The sequence below is a fragment of the Lepidochelys olivacea genome (genome assembly GCF_965140295.1).
Source record: "Lepidochelys olivacea isolate rLepOli2 genome assembly, chromosome: 1".
Taxonomy (NCBI): domain Eukaryota; kingdom Metazoa; phylum Chordata; order Testudines; family Cheloniidae; genus Lepidochelys; species Lepidochelys olivacea.
In genome coordinates this window covers 102827425-102844901 of record NC_140411.1, presented here as the reverse complement: position 1 = coordinate 102844901, position 17477 = coordinate 102827425, and the positions used below count along the sequence as shown (strand labels likewise).

The window sequence follows — 17477 nt, the reverse complement described above, 5'->3', positions numbered from 1 at the left end:
ATCGTAAGTGAAGCACCAAGTACCCTCAGAATCAGAATTTTTTACTTATCCCACCATTGCCTTGAGGTGGTTAAAAAGCCTTCAGTGTGCTGCATTCCATTCTGCACTAAAAATAACACGTTCATTCTGGCAGGATGAGATACCCTCTAGACTGTAGTATGAGCAATTACGTTTGGGAGCAAAACAGCACCGATCAAAATGTCCAGATGAGCTCTTCTTTTTTCACTTGTTTTTATGTTCTTTGATTAAAAAAAAGAGGGCACTGAGAATATTCTGAGAATATTTGCAAATGCCTAGATGTATTTATCTTTCTGTTGTAGATATCCTAGTATCAATTTCTAAATGTGTGTTTTGGGTCTGATTTTCAGCCTAACCTCAACCCTTTCAAAAAGGCTGAGCACCCCCAAATCCCATTAAACCTTTGAAAATCAGGCCATCTTTATGTAAGTGCCTTAATATAGTAATAAAGTTTGAAAAAATATATATACATGCCTTACTGGAAAATAGCTTTAAAAACCCATGACAATCTTGAGAGCATTTCCAGATATAATTAAGCACCTCTAATGAACTTCCTTGTGTTAGGTTTTCTCAAACTTAAGTTAGGCATGCCTTAATTCCACATAGTTATTTTATCTATTGTCAGTAGCAAGGAAGGACACCATATACCTGTTTAGAGAGTGAGTCCTACTTAGAAGGTTTTACTTGCATGCCAAATGACTATGGTTAAGATTCTGTCATGGGTTTTTAAATCAGGTGAAAATCAGGAACAGGTCACAAGCAATAAACAAAAATTCATGTAAGCCCATGATTTGTCTGTGACTTTTACTAAAAATACCCAAGTGTGGGGGGAGGAATACCAGTCAGAGTACTGCCAGGGGCTGGCCTCTGGCAGCTGCTCCAGCCACGCCTCTGCTCCTACAGCAGGGGCTAACTGCCACTGCTCCAGTTCTAGGGGGCCTGACTGAATCCCGGCCACCTCTTCAGTCCTGGAGCCACTGCTCTGGCAGCCCCGGGGCTGATCGCCAGCTGCTGCTCCAGCAGCCCTAGGCTGATCTGCAGCTGCTGCTCTGGCAGCCCCAGGGACCACTGCCTGCTGCTGCTCCGGCTGCCCTTGCTCCAGCAGCCCCGGGGCTGACTGCTGGCCATTGCTCTGGTGGCCCTGGGAACTGTGGTTCTCGTAGCCCTGACGACCGTTGCTCCGGTGGCCGGAAGACCACTGCTCCAGTTGCCCCAGGGTGGACCTCCAGCCAGCTGCTCCAGCAGCCCTGGGGCCAGCTGCCAGCCCCTGCTCCAGTGGTCCCAGGGCTGACTTCCAGCAGCCTGAGGGTGTGTCTGCCACTCCTATGGCAGCCCCTGCTCTAGCAGCCAGGAGGCTGACTGCCAGCCGCTGCTCTGGTGGTCCTGGGACCACTACTTCGGTGGCCCTGGTGCTGACAGCTGCTCCAGCCCTGCCGCTGCAGAAGAAGTCACAGTAGGGTGACTAGGTGTCCTGTTTTCGAAGGGAACATCCAATCGAAAAGTGATCCTGGCAGCTCCAGTCGGCACCGCTGACCTGGCAGTTAAAAGCCCAGTCGGTGGTGCTGTGGGGCTAAGGCAGGCTAGTCCCGACCTGTCTTGGGGCACTGCACTGTGCCCCAGAAGCGGCCAGCAGGTCTGGCTCCTTGGCGGGGGGGGAGGGTAATGGGGCTCCGTGCGCTGCCCGAGCACCGGCGTTCCTGGCCCATGGGAGCTAGGTGGATGGTGCCTGTGGGCGAGAACAATGCGCGCTATGGAGCCGCCTGTCGTCCCCCCATGCCTAGGAGCCAGACCTGTTGGCTGCTTCCGTGCCCCAGGACAGGCAGGCAGCCTGCATTAGCCCTGCTGCACCACTGAGAGCTACCCAAGGTAAGCCCATTCCCCAACCCCCAGCCCCAACCTCCCGCCCTGAGTCCCCCCACACCAAGCGCCCCCTCCTGCACCCAAAACCCCTCATCCCTGGCCCCACCCCAGATCCCACACCCTCAGCCCAGAACCCTCTCCCCTCCTGCACCCCAACCCCCTGCCCCAGCCCAGAGCCCCCTCCCACACCCTGAACTCCTCATCCCCAGCCCCTCCTCAGAGCCCACTTGCAGGCCTCTCCCACACTCCTAATCCCTCTGCCTCACCTTCCAGCCTGGAGTCTTCTCCTGCACCCAAAACCCCTCATCCCCAGTCCCACCCCAGAGCTCACACCCCCAGCCAGAGCCCTCACCTTCTCCCGCTCTCCAACTTCCTGCCCTAACCTGGAGCCCCTCTCCCGCACCCTGAACGCCAAATTTCTGACCTCACCCTGGAGCCCTCACCACCTCCCGCAACCCAACCCCCTGTCCCAGCCCTGTGAAAGTGAGTGAGGGTGTGGGAGAGTGAGCCATCAAGGGAAGGGGAATGTAGTGAGCCCAGGGCAGGGCTTCGGGGAAGGTGGCGGGGCCTAGGGGAAGGGGCGGGGCTAGGGTGTTCGGTTTTGTGCAATTAGAAAGTTGGCAACCCTGAGTCACGGAGGTCCCAGAAAGTCATGGAATCTGTGACCTGCATGTCAGAATCGTACCCTTACGAATGACTAAAACACAGTGAATACAAATGGAGGAATCCTCAGCTCCCAGCGTATTCTCTAGCCCCAGGACACCTGCATAGGAAGTCCAATGCATCTATTTCTTCAGTATAAGCCAAAATAGATGCAACCTCATGTTCCCTATGCAACTCTTTTTTTCCTATGATGCTCTGGAGCAGAGAACACTGGAGAGCAGATCTTGGCCACCCTGGTAGGCCAAAAATAAAAAAGTCTTCCTAATAAAACACAATGAAGTTCTCTTGATAAATCTGTTTCTCCCAATGGACTATAGTGATGACAGTATCCATCTGGCATGCTGTTTTACAGAGCGTATAAGAATTAAAATCTAGTAGCCTAATTTATTGTTAAATACATATTTACTTTTCTGTGAATGCTTTTTGCTGCATTTAAATGTAAATGACTTATTGGAAAGAGCATTTCAGTGTGAGCACAGTTAAACATTTATTTTTTTCTGGTTCAGTAGCTCTGCCATTATACAAGGTGTGTAATGTTGGAAATTTTGTAGCTGAAATGCACACCAATACATTTAAGAAAGAATAAAAGATTTTCATTGAAACAACAGCTATATTTTGTTGAATTTAAATTAACAGCAGTCAAATTGGAGTCCTTATTTTCAGAGAGTTTGTTCAAACAAAATTTGAAAATAAGATTGAGATTTCCAGATGACTATGTTTCTATTTAAAGCATTTTATGTATTGTGGGAGAGGGAGGATCTAATGTTAAACGCTATTAATAATGTAATAATTTTAAAAATGACTGGTTATTAATCAACATAATATATCAAATTTATTCCTGTTGTAACTCACCGAAGTCCATGGAGTTAAACTAAGCATTACTTTATTCAAGAGTTTATTTTCAATGTTCTTCAAAGTTTACTTGCTGTTACTGAAATCATTCCAAGTTATGACAGATGTGTACTAAGGCAGAATCACATTTTGTCAGTATATTGTCTGTAAAGAAATATAAAAACAGCCTAAAAGAAAAAAATGTCTTTCTTAAGGGAAACTGAAAAATTCAGAGTGCAAATACTAATTAGATGTATGTTTAAAACACTCTGATTGATACTGTAGAGGTAAATGAAAAAGGGACTATCTCTTGTTCCATCTCCTCATGCTGTCTCATGTAAAACTTGCTTTCTGGGACAGGAAGTTCTATTCATCCGTGGCCAAGGTTGGGGTTAGGGCCCTCCCATTGTGCCCCTGACCCCCATCCACAACAGGGAGAAAGGGAGGATCAGCACTAGGAAAGCTGCCCTTCTGTGCCACCTAGAGCCCATAATAAATAAATAATGTGTTAATTAAATTTGTGACTGAACTCCTTGGGGGAGAATTGTATGTTCCCTGCTCTGTCTTACCTGAATTCTGCCATATATTTCATGTTATAGCAGTCTTGGATGATGACCCAGCACATATTGTTCATTTTAAGAACACTTTCACTGCAGATTTGACAAAACATAAAGAAGCTACCAATCTGAGATTTCTAAAAATAGCTACAGCACTCGACCCAAGGTTTAAGAATCTGGAGTGCCTTCCAAAATCTGAGTGGGACAACATGTGGAACATGTCATCAGAAGTCTTAGAAGAGCAACATTCAGATGCAGAAACTACGGAACCTGAACCCATTAAAAAAGAAAATCAACCTTCTGCTGATGGCATCTGATTCGGATAATAAAAATGAACATGCATCAGTCCACACTGCTTTGGATTGTTATCAAGCAGAACCTGTCTGGAATGGTGGTTGAAGCATGAAGGGACATATGAATCTTCAGTGCATCTGGCACGTAAATATATTGCGACGCCGGCTACGACAGTGCCATGCGAACGCCTGTTCCCACTTTCAGGTGATATTGTAAACAAGAAGGCGGGCAGCATTATCTCCTGCAAATGTATACAAACTTGTTTGTCTGAGCAATTGGCTGAAAAAGAAGTAGGACTGAGTGGACTTGCAGGCTCTAAGTTTTACATTGTTTTATTTTTGAATGAAGATTTTTTTTGTACATACATAACTCTACATTTTAAGGTGAACTTTCATGATAAAGAGATTGCACTGCAGTACTTGTATGAGGTGAATTGAAAAATACTATTTCTTTTGGTTTTTTTACAGTGCAAATACTTGTAATAAAAAATAAATATAAAGTGAGCACTATACACTTTGTATTCTGTGTTGTAATTGAAATCAATATAATTTAAAATGTAGAAAAATCCAAAAATATTTAAAGAAATGGTATTCTGTTATTGTTTAACAGTCCGATTAATCACAATTAATTTTTTAATCGCTTGGCAGTCCTCGTTGTAAACAATAGTTGCCATATTTCTACAAATCCTATATCTTTAAAAAGATATATGTCTTTGTCGTAAGCTGAAAAAAACAGGAGCTGAAATGTGAAGGATTTAAGCAATGACACAGAACAGGATGTGTGTCATGCAGAGCAAATATTACACCCTAGACTTGTTGAGAGGCACTAAGTGAAGCTAAATGCGTTCAGCTTCCTAATATATAATATTATCTCAGCATGACTGGTGCTGAGATATTCTGTAGAATAGCTTTGAGTTCAGATTATTTTTAAAGCATGTTTTTAATCATTCTGCTTTTTAAAAAGTGTATATTTATGTAACGTTGCTTAGCTCTTTTATAGTATGGTTGTCTGCTGCACTGGAACATCAGATACCATTTTAATCTATCACAAACTCCCCTGTTTTTGTATTTAGATATAAAATGCAAAGCTGTGGGCTCCCGTGAATAGCAATCATTTCCTGTGAGGGACATTTTCTCTCCGTGTTACAGTCTGCATTTATCTACATTTACTTGTCATTAATGTAGAAGGTAGAGATTGAAAAGACAGAGTGACAAGAACCGGAAAACTTGTGCCAATGAGAATTTCCACTGGGTTAAAAAAAAAGCTATTCTAGCTCTAGAAAAGCCCTCTTAGATCATCCAGTCCATTTCCCTGAGAGTGAAGGATTTTTCCCTCCACTACACTGGCATTTCAAGGGTCCTGTTTATTCTAAGTACCAAGTGATGAGGCATTGCTCTTGAGAAACCTTTCCACAGCCTGCACTCCATTCTTACTGCTACTCTAGCTTTCTGTCAGCATTAGTGCCTCCCCAGTGTGTTCTCTCAGTGAATATGTTGCAACATATTTTCCCCTTGGATTATTAACTTCCATTTTTAAAATTGAATCTCCATTTGTTATTGTCTGTCCTTGTTTCTAATATCTCTTTTTTTTTTAATTTCCCTGTCCTCACTGGTATTTTCAACTCCTCCCAATTTAATATCCAATTAATTGAATTAATAGCATGATTTCTCCCTTTTGAGGATCATTAATGAAGATATTAAATAAGAATGGACATAGAGTTGATCTCTGCAGTGCCCCACTAGACACCTTCTTCCCCAACTCGGTGTACTACCATTTATCATTACCCCATATTTATTGTTCTTCAGTTTTTAGTCCACATGACAGTTCACATTTGCTAATTTGAATTAATATTCAGAAAAATCTTCCACCAGAAACTGTACTATACTAAAATCTTCACTAAAATCTAAATATATGAAATATACAGCATTCTTGCCATACACTCATTTCACAATTCTCTTAAAAAATCAAGATTCGATGCCCATGCTATAATGGACAAAGGAAAGTTGATCCTTAGGGTATGTCTACACAGCATTCTGGAGCCAGCAGGAGTGAACCTTCCAGCCTGGCTCAACAGGAAGTGGGGTGGGCTTCAGTGCCTCAACCCAAACTGCAACTTCAAAGTGCTGTTTCTATAGCTATTTTTAGAGCATTAGCACAAGCCCTGCTAACTGGAATTTGTTATCTTGGGGCTGCAAGGCTTGCTCCCGATTTGTGCAAAATGTTGTGTAAACACACCCTATTGTATGAAAGACCACAGTTAGACGTGTGCTATTAGATTTCCAAACCTTACTGTATTATGTTCAATTAGACAGAAATTGATATTTTTCATGTTAAGTTCTTCAATTCAAAAAAAGTGTTTTACCATAAAAGCTTTGGTCCATGTAGTGGCCCTTTCTGACTTGGCATTTTGTTGCCATAAAATGGTTAGGTGACCCTACATGATAATCAGAATGCAATAGTTATATCTCCATCTACTTTTTCAGATATCATTAGATATAAGTATAGCAATATTTAGTAGATCCATCTGTAAGTGATTTTCCTATTGCAATCATAATCTGAGGTTTTTCTAAAGATTTTAATCTTCAGTTCGTTTATCTACATTATGCTCTATCTGAGTATCTCAAAGCTGTCAACATGCACAAAAAGCTGAGTCACATAAGACAAAACATGAATATTTATTTTCTTTTTAAAAGTGTTAGGGAATTGTGAAGAAAATACAGAAGTAAACATACATAATACAAAGCTAATATGCCTCATGATTTAAAACTGAAATGTTAGAAATGCCTCTCATCTTATGGCTTTTAGATAATGGACTGGTATAGTTTGATATCTGTCAGTGCCTCTAACACAAGTAAATTAATGAACTCTGAGCAACAAAACTACCCTCTGTAGTTCTTTGCTGCCATCTTCTGTCTCTTCAACTGATTGCTGTTATTGTTCTTTGAATTCTGAAAAATAAAACTTTTACACTTAGAGTAAAATTTCCTTTTTTTTTCTTTTCTTTTCTTTTTTCTTTTTTAAGCTTAAGCAAAGTGAAGCCAATGCTGATACTAAGGAAAAGCTTCCACTGCGTCTACGTATATTTGAAAAATTTCCTAACAGGCCACAAATGGTGAAAATCTCCAAGCTTCCTTCAGATTTTACAGTTCCAAAAATAAGGTATAAAATACATCCTTTCTTTATGTGCTGGAGACTTGTTAATTACCAGCACACACAGTAGTGCCAGGGACATATAACAGTTTTTCTCCCAAAAATTAAGCAGATAATTTTAGAAATCAGAATCAAAACATTGTATTTAGAGGTGAGAGTGGGTGACTTTTCATTTGTCTCTCATTTTTACTTCCCAAAAAATATCACCTCCTCTCTTTTTTACATGGCTTTAGTGCTCATGAAAGGAATGAATAATAGTCCTGGAAGTCGTTTATCTGCACGCAGGTAGAGTATATTGGAAAGAGCATTTCTGCAGATGAGAAAGTAGTTTCTCTTCAGCCTCATTTGTTTTTTTAGCTTCTTTTCTAAGACTCCGAGCAAAAGTTCTAAAAATCAATTCTCAGTGTGGGGTTTTTAATTACCTGGTCATCTGAGTCCACCAAATCACCTCGCATAGAACACTGAACAGCTGTCAGAGGGTAACAACTTTTGATCATTACCTGACTGGACTGGATTTGCACTGGGGATAACTTTCCTTCAAAAAATGACCCAAAAAACTCAGAGGTCAGAGTTTCTGTTGTACCCAGCTTATGAGAGGGGACAGTTAGGCATTGGGGAGTCAGTTGTAGTTCACTGAATCTTTGAAAGCAGCCTGGGGACTGCTATAACTATGCACCATCTGCAACTGTTCCCAAGGGACCTTTTGCCAGATGAGGATAGCTGGAGCATAGCACACTCCATTCCCAGCCCCCTCTACACCCTTCCCCACCCAAGTTCATACATGGTGTAGGAGATGGCTGTGCCAGCTCTATTATCACTGGGGATTCTCCTGTGCTGGGGAGACCACAGGTAGGCCAGTTGGGGCTGTCTTCAAATCTTTTGTGTCATCTGAACTGTGCAAAAGGTATGGTACAGGCCAAAATATCTGCCTCTGAGGGATTAAAATAAAACACTGTTAAATTTTAAGGTAAAGATCAGACATATTGTATTTCCAAAACCCCGATTATGTACATATTGAGTTTTTGCTTCTTTTTTAAACAGTGTATCCGTGATCTTTGTTGGCTTTGTAATTTTTTTTTCCCTGTGTTTTTCCAAATGTGTATGTGGGTAGGTAATTGAGAACTAGTGTTGCTGCTAGCCATCGGAAAAAAAACATCAAGCTATGGACAGAAGAATAAAATCTTTAAAATGAATTCGTTGTACTGTGTAGAACTATCACTCCAGAGAAGAGTTGGTTACACTCAGTATATAACTATAGAACTTAGAATGTGGAAAAATAAATGTGTATTTCTTGTAAACAAAAATAATTTAAAAATCAAAACATGGCATATGTGAAGTATAAAATTGTCAAAGTACCTTAAAATTGGCATTCAAGGCTGTTACATGAACAGATGCTGTTTGAACTCTTGAAAAATTGATTTTCTTGCCGAAAGTATGCATCCTTTGGATTATATCAGTCTTTGGTTTGCTTTTAATGAGCAATTTGTATTATAAACTCAGAAAAAACTTTAAACTGCTTTATCTGATGTCAATAAAATTAAAATTAATTGTTACATTTTAAAAATCAAATAAAAGACTGTATTATGAAAGAGAACAAACACTTTTGTTTGAAACTGAATGAAAGCACCAAATTCAATTGTTGTTTTTAATAATTACATCTAAATCTAGTCATCTTTGTTATTTGTATGTACTATCCAGTACCCCATCAATTTCCATCTTGCTGCTGTTCTATCTTAGCAGTAACCAATTGTGACATATTACAGAAAACATGGATTAACTCTTTCTGGATTTTTAGCAACAAAATGTGATATCTTTTTCTTATTTGCAAGGGAAAGTTTTATGAAGCAGTTTATTGATCGTCAGCAGCAGGATACAAGCTGCTTATTGCGAAGACTCCCTTCGGCATCTTCTTCCTCATGTGACCACTCCAAAAGATCTGCAATTGAAGAAAACAAGTATATTGACCAAAAGGTAAATACCAGAGTATAAGACAATATATGTTCTTCATTGCTTTAAATATATAGTGTGAGGAAACGCTGCGAATTGTACAATCTGTCAAAATTTCAGAAATATCAGGAAACAGTCTAAAGTATTTAAGAGCTTTGTAAAAGGTTACGTTTAACTTAAGTTGTCTAACATAGGGCCAGATCCCCAGCTAATCTAAATTGTCATTGCTCCCTTGACTTTGGTTAAGCTATGCCATTTTACAGAAGTTGAGGATCTGCTGTGTCATTTTTTTTTAAATGCATCTATTTTTCTGAGCATAATATTTTTAAAATCTGTTTGGTGCAAGTCACTTTTTATGTCTGTGAATCATTAGCAAACAGTTCCTGATGTTTACAAATTTGGTCCCTTGTTGTTTTGAACGCAGAAAGGCTCCCCGCCGAACTGGTACAATACACATGTATATGAGTTGGTATACGTTTGCCTAAATTTGGTGCATGCATTACAACAATAAGGGAAAACAGAATAAGCTTCAAATAACATAGTGGGTTGGCAGGGTACAAAGAATGAGAAGCTAGAGTATGCCTGGGTATCCACGTGAGCATGGTGAAGAAAAAGGTAACCAAGATGCAAAATACTGGTCATTTTTATCCTGTTTCCTGCAAATACCTTTTCCCATAGCCAACAAATCCTATATTTTACAGTACCAATTGATCCAAACTGGAGTGCCATAAAGCATCTGGCACCAATCAGGAGAAAGTGCAGACAAGTATCAGCTCTTCTGATGGGTGAAAATTATCCGCACCAAGTAGAGGAGTAGAAATATTGGACTAGATCATAAGCTGGTGTTAATGAGCCCAAGTCCATTGAGGTCTGTGGAGCTACACCATATTACACTAAGTGAGGATCTGCCCATTAACTTTTAGCAGGAAACTTAGGCTCAAGCTCTTTTGGCTGAAAACTTGAATAACCTAGTATTATAGGTGAATTGTACTGTGAAGGTTAATATACAAGGTGAAAATCAATGCAAATCTAAATAATTCAAGGTGAAGGTAAATATTAAAGATGAACTGTAGTGTTTTCAAACAGTAACCACCTGACCTTACAAAGGGCAGCTGAATGTGCAAATAAATATCACTGTTATTTCACCTCAGTTTTAATATTCTCACTTCTTTCTCTGTTCTTGTAAGTAGTTAATGTCCTTTAATTGTTAATTTGTTTTTGTACATTCTAACATGGGCTGGGCGGGTGATATCAGAAACAGTCGAGAGTGTAAGCATATGTGAAAAGTAATAGTAAACCACTTAGTACTGAAAAATATAGCTTTATATTATTCTCCATTGACAGGTCTCCACTATTCCCCCAATAACAAGATTAGGTGTTACAGATATCACATGCCCTGAGCATGCTGGGATTGTGAGCAAGAGATTGGTGATCACATGGCAGTAACCTTGTACCTATTAAACAAAGTAAAAATAAAGATGTATTGAATTAAAAACATTGCAGATCTCCTTTAACACAGAATAGAAACTGATTTACAGCCCCTGACAATGATCTGCATGCTACTGATATCACAATGATATTTTACAGCAATGCAACCTATATAACAGGGGTCGGCAACTTTCAGCACGCGGCCCATCAGGGTAATTGACTAATTAGGTAATTTACATTGACTGTCCACAAGCACAGCCCCTCGCAGCTTCCAGTGGCCGCAGTTCACCATTCCCAGCCAGTGGGAGCTACAGGGGGCCGTGCCTGCGGATGGTCAACGTAAACAAAATGTCTCGCAGCCCGCCAGCAGATTACCCTGTTGGGCCGCGTGCTGCAGGTTGCTGACTCCTGCTATATAAGAAACTCAAAAACACAAAAACTATCATTTCCTTTAGAATGGACAATTTGTATATAGTGAGAAGCGCATTCACCATGTGAACTTTTAGTACTGTGGGCAGAGCAAAGTGTGTTCACATTTCTTCTGAAAGTCCTTTAATTAAAAGTTATTTGGTTAGTTTAAGCACAGCGCTTTCATGCTATCCTTTGAAATAGTAATGAAACAAAGATTTTCCTACAGAATACTCTTGTGTAACAAATCATATAGGCCTCAGTTCCAAAAGGTACTTCAGCAATATTACTGGTACCACTACATGTGGGTTGTCTTATTGACTTGAGAGGACTACTCACATGTTTACGGAAATGCACACGCTCAAGTACCATGCTAAATGGGAGCGTTATTTCTTGTTTCTCCAAGTATGCAAAACTAACCCGTCTTGATTACACATGGCGATGGGCACATAAATTGTGAACATATTAATTGAACAGTTTGTTCAATAAGATTTTGCAATTTTAAAAAAATAAAATATTTGTTTTTTCCCATTATTCAGCCAGCTATAATAGCAAATATGGATACGCTGAATTTCAGTTTTGAATTGAAACAAATATTCACACATTATTTTTGTGCTATTCACCCACTCTAGTTATGAAATCATGAAATTCTTCTTTGAGTGCTTGTTCACGTCCATTCTACTTTAGGTGAGTGCGCGCCGTGTGCACGAGCATCGGAAACTTTTTCCCTTAGTGGCTCCCGTCGGGGCCCCCTGAGTGGCACCACTGTGCCGTGCATATATACCCCTGCCGGCCCGACCCACTCCAGTTCCTTCTTACCATCCGTGGTGGCGTTGGAACACCCTCTCTCTCTCTCTCTCTCTCTCTCTCTCATAGAAGAGCAGTCCCTTAGCCTTTTCAGAGTAGCTGTTATCAGTTAGTTAACATACCTGTATTGTGGACACTTAAGTGATTAGGTGCTTGCAGGCTTCCAGCACCCGCCCCGGGCCACGGGGCATGCCACAGGCCCGCGACTTCACATTGTGCCACGTGCCGCAAACCTATGCCCGTTAGTGACCCCCACAGCTTGTGTCTATGTTGCCTGGGGGACAAACATCAAACTGAGCGGTGTAGGATTTGCAAGGCGTTTAAGCCAAGAACAAGGAAAGAAAGAGATTTTCATTTAAAGCAGCTGTTAATGAAGGCTGCATTGCAGCCACCGGGTCTGGAGCGCCCAACGCCGGCTCAGGCTTCCTCGGTGCATAGTGCCCCGGAGCCGTCAAGAGGTCCAGCACCAGCTAAGCACCGTGAACTGTCAGCCCCAGAGCACCAGGCTAGGCCCCACCACCGCTCATCCTCCCCTGTGCAGCCCCCCTCGCAGCCAAAAGGAAGGCGCGGTCATTCCCCGCACAGGAGGCTAGCGCCTCCCAAGGCCCTGAGCACCAATAAGCGCGAGAAGGCCACGGTACCAGTGCCAACACTGGAGGTCCTGGCAGCACAAGCCCCACTGAGCCCAGACCTAAGTGAGCGCAGTGCGGACAATGGGCTCGAGGGCGTAATGGATCAGCCCTCCACGCCTGGCACCTTTGAGGCTGAAAAGGACCTCATTGAGCTGTCGGCGGCGAGCCCCCTCCCGCATAGGGAGAACCCTCCAGCACCCACACCATGGGTGCTGTCGAGGGGTAAGCCGGCAATGGTGTGCCACTCGAGGACACCGTCCCGGCACCACTCCTGGAGTTGGTCCTGGTCGAGCTCCAACTCCGCGGACTCACAGTTACCAACTGCCCAGAAGGAGGTCGCGTCACCTCACCGGGAGTGGGTCGGCGCGAGGAAGCACCGGAAAGGGTACACCGCTCTCTGGCACCACCCAGAGACCGGCACCTGGAGGAGTTGAGACAGCCCTCGCCAGAGGACTCCTGCAGACGGTCCCAGTCCAAGGAACGCCAGTATCGGTCCCAGTCCCGGTCCAGATCCCAGTCCCGGGGATACCGGTACCGCTCCCGCTCAGCCAGGAGCCGCTCGTTCTCCCACCGGCGCAGATCGTTGGCACCGCCGTGGCCTTCGCAATCGGCATCACCGCAGTCCGGTGCCGACTCCAGCCACTATAGCTACCCGCACCAGGCCCCGGACAGCAGGGACCCTCAGGTGGGCTGGCAACCCCAATGGGGGCCACCAGGCCATTGGCCCTTCTGGAACCCCTGGGCCTATCAGGAATGCCAAGGGCCCCCATCCAGGGCAAGTTACTCAGTGCAGCGGTCCCGGTCCCCGCATCACCAGACGGTGCCGGAGGCTACAGCATCCAGGCCTCCAGCATCCCCCCAGGATAAAACAGAGAGAGAGACCGGACTCCCATGGACTCCCGCCCTGGCCCGAGCCGGAGGCCCCTCTTATGGGAGAAGGGGAGCAGAAGGACCAGCCAGAGGGGGTCGAGCAGCAGGTAACTTCCTCATCATCCCTAGATGAGGCAGTGGTGGGTACAACGGTTTCCAGCCCTCCACCGATAGACCATAGAGCCCACCAGGAGTTGCTGCGCAGGGTCGCCCAGAACTTGGGGTTGCAGGCCAAGGAGACGGTTGAGCAGGAGGACCCCATGGTGGACATTTTGAGCCCCGAAGGTCCATCCAGAATAGCGCTCCTGCTCATTAAGACCATTCAGTCCAACTATAAGACCATATGGTAGACCCCGGCCTCCAGCGCTCCAACGGCTAAAGGAGTGGAGCGTAAATACTTTGCCCCATCTAAGGGTTATGAGTTCCTGTTCTGCCACCCGAGTCCATGCTCCCTAGTGGTCTCAGCAGTAAATGAAAGGGAGCGCTATGGACAGCAGGCCCTGGCCCCTAAGGCCAAGGAGGCAAAACACCTGGACCTTTTTGGCAGAAAGGGGTACTCATCTGGGGGCCTTCAGTTGAGGATTGCGAACCAGCAGGCCATCCTCAACAGGCATAATTTCAACTCCTGGGCGGCGGTGGGGAAGTTTAAGGACAACCTTCCGCAAGGTTCCCAACAGGAGTTCCTGGTGGACAAGGGCAAGGCAGTAGCCAAGACCTCTCTCCAGGCCTTCCTGGATTCGGCAGACGCAGCAGCTAGAACAGTCGCGTCAGGGGTGGTCATGAGGCGCGAGGCGTGGCTCCAGGAGTCAAGCCTGCCCCCTGAGGTCCAGAATACACTCCAGGACCTCCCCTTGGAAGGGTCCGGGCTCTTCTCAGACCAGACAGACACGAGGCTGCACAGCCTCAAGGACTTCCGAGCTATGCTCAAGTCGCTGGGTATGCACACCCCAGCGATCCAGAGCAAGCTCTTTGAGCTGCAGCCTCCCCCTCAACGCCAGTACCAGCCTCGCCATAGGCATGAGCCTTACTATAGGCGAGGCAGGGATAAGAGGTGACGGTGCAACAACAATAATAACAATAACGTGCCGGGCCAGAACCAAGGCCAGCACAAACTCCAGCCAGGCACTAAGTCAGGCTTTTGAAGGTGCGCTCGAGGACAGCGTACCAGACCAATCAGTGGATCCGTCCCTTTGTTTCCTGAACTGCCTGTCCCGTTTCTCCCGTGTGTGGTCCAACATTACGTCAGACTGTTGGGTCTTACACATGGTACGGAATGGGTACTCGCTGCAGTTCTCCTCCCTCCCCCCCTCACTCCCCTTCCCTCTTCAGGGACCCCGCTCATGAGCATCCCCTAGAGAAGAAAGTCCGCTTGCTGCTAGAGGCGGGGGCGGTAGAAGCGGTGCCACACAGCCTAAGAGGGAAGGGGTTCTACTCCCGGTACTTCCTCATCCCCAAGGCCAAAGGGAGCCTTCGCCCCATCCTAGACCTGCGTGGGCTCAACAAATTCCTGGTCAAGACCCAGTTCCACATGGTCTCTCTGGGCACCATCATCCCTTCCCTGGATCCGGGGGACTGGTACGCTGCCCTCAACATGAAGGATGCGTACTTTCATATCGCCATCCACCCAGCACATTAGTGGTTCCTACGCTTCACCGTGGGCCAAGAACATTACCAGTTTGCGGTTCTCCCATTCAGTCTAGCTGCGGCCCTATGGGTGTTCACGAAGTGCATGGCGGTAGTGGCGGCCTTCTTACGGAGGCAGAGAATCCGGGTGTACCCGTACCTCGACGACTGGCTCCTGGCAGGTCGATCCGAGGCAGAAGTGCGGGGCCATGTGGAGGTGACCCTGAGATTGTTCCACGAGCTGGGGCTCCTGGTCAACGTCCCCAAGTCCACACACATACCCACACAGAGAGTGGAATTCATAGGGGAGGTCCTGAACGCAGTGCAGGCCAGAGCAAGCCTTCCATTATCCCAATTCCAGGCTATCCAGCAAGCGGTCTCCTCCCTGCACCAGTCTCCAATGTCAACGGCCAGGTGCTGCCTGCGGCTGCTGGGCCACATGGTAGCATGCACACACATGGTCAGGCATGCCAGACTGAGACTCAGAACTCTGCAGGCGTGGCTTGCTCAGGTGTACCGCCCAGGCAGGGACCTCCTGGACTTGGCAGTGACAGCCCCAAGGGACATGCTGGACTCCCTGTGGTGGTGGCATTCCCAGCCCGTGGTTTGCAAAGGCATCCCCTTCGCTGCCCCACAGCTGGACCTGACTCTGGTGACAGACACATCAGACCACGGATGCGGGGCTTACCTGGGGTCCTCATGACACAGGAGTTGTGGTCCGAAGCAGAGCGGTGGCTCCATATCAATGTGAAGGAGCTCAGGGCGGTTCGTCTCACCTGCCAGACCTTTCATGCCACTCTGAGTGGTCACAGCATGACAGTTCTGACGGACAACACTTCTGCCATGTTATATATAAACAAACAGGGCGGGTCCCATTCCTCGCCACTCTGTCGTGAGGCTCTCCTCCTCTGGGACCTCATAGCCCATGCAATTCCCCTCAAGGCGTCCTATCCCCCAGGGGTACGAAATGAGCTGGCGGACTCCCTCAGAAGGTCGTACCGTATGCACAAGTGGACGCTCAGGGTGGACGTCATGCTTTTGCTCTTCCTCAGGTGGGGGTTTCCCTGGGTAGACCTGTTTGCCACCAGGGCCAACGCCCAGTGCCCATGGTTCTCCTTGTTCCAGGGCTGCAGCCCGGGCTCACTCGCGGATGTGTTTGCAATCCCGTGGAGGGGGAGCTTGATGTATGCCTTTCCCCCACTCCCCTTCGTACGCAAGGTCCTACTCAAGGTGCACAGGGACAGGGCAGCAGTGATCCTCATCGCCCTAGCCTGGGCCCACCAGCACTGGGACACATTGCTCCTAGAGCTGTTGGTGGAGGCCCCAGTAGTCCTGCCCCTACACCAGGACCTCATTACGCATGACGGCAGGCGGCTTCTCCACCCTGACCTGCAGTCACTGCACCTGACGGCGTGGAGGCTCTGTAGCTAAACGCCCTGGAGAGCCAGTATTCCCTTCCCATGTAGCAGATTCTGCTTGGCAGTATAAAGCCCTCTGCCAGGGTGACCTATATGGCCAAGTGGAACAGGTTCTCGTGTTGGTGTGAACCCCGACACGTGCAGCCGTGTTAGGCCCTGGTGCAGGCCATTCTGGAGTACCTCCCTGCACCTCAAGCAGCAAGGGTTAGCCCCATCCTCACTCAGAGTACACCTGGCGGCCATCTCCGCCTTCCATCCAGAGTTCTTGGGGCGCTTCAGTGTTTTCCCACTCAATCGTGGGACAGTTCCTTAAAGGATTGGAGAGGGTGTTTCTGCACTCAGGCCCCCCAGTCCCTCCATGGAACCTTAATCTGGTCCTCTCTAAACTCATGGGATCCCCTTTCGAGCCCCTTGCTTCCTGTTCTCTCCTCCATCTTTCCTGGAAGGTGGCATTTCTGGATGCCATTACCTTGGCCAGAAGGGTGTCCGAACTGAGGGCCCTCACCTCTGAGCCACCATACACAGTATTTCACAAGGACAAGATGCAGTTCCGACCGCACCCCAAGTTCCTCCCTAAGGTGGTCTCCCAATTCCATTTGGGCCAGGACATTTGTCTGTCGGTGTTCTTCCCGAAACCCCATACGGACCCGAGTCATCGCAGCTTGCACACCCTGGATGTGCGTCGAGCACTGGCGTTCTATTTGGAGCTCACCAAGCCCTTTCGCAAATCCGCACAGCTGTTTGTGGCTGTAGCCGAGAGGATAAAAGGCCTCCCAGTGTCAGCGCAGCGGATTTTGTCTTGGATTACGAGCTGCATCCGGGCGTGTTATGAGCTCGCAGGTATTCTGGCCCCGGCGGTCATGGCCCACTCCACCAGGGCGCAGGCGACTTCCACGGCTTTCCTGGCACAGGTCCCAATCCAGGAGATCTGCAGAGCAGCCACCTGGTCCTCGGTGCACACCTTCATGACC

The 17477-nt window shown here is 46.3% G+C and overlaps 1 protein-coding gene across 4 annotated transcripts in view; it reads left to right on the top strand.

The window, feature by feature from the left end:
• Positions 1 to 17477, top strand: part of NALCN (sodium leak channel, non-selective) — a 342791-nt gene that overhangs the window by 252949 nt on the left and 72365 nt on the right. For all 4 annotated transcript variants that reach the window (XM_084629335.1, XM_084629334.1, XM_084629337.1 and 1 more), the window contains 2 exons: positions 7246 to 7382; positions 9203 to 9344. In XM_084629335.1, the coding sequence (XP_084485461.1) occupies positions 7246 to 7382; positions 9203 to 9344 (279 nt within the window). The remainder of the gene's footprint in view (positions 1 to 7245; positions 7383 to 9202; positions 9345 to 17477) is intronic.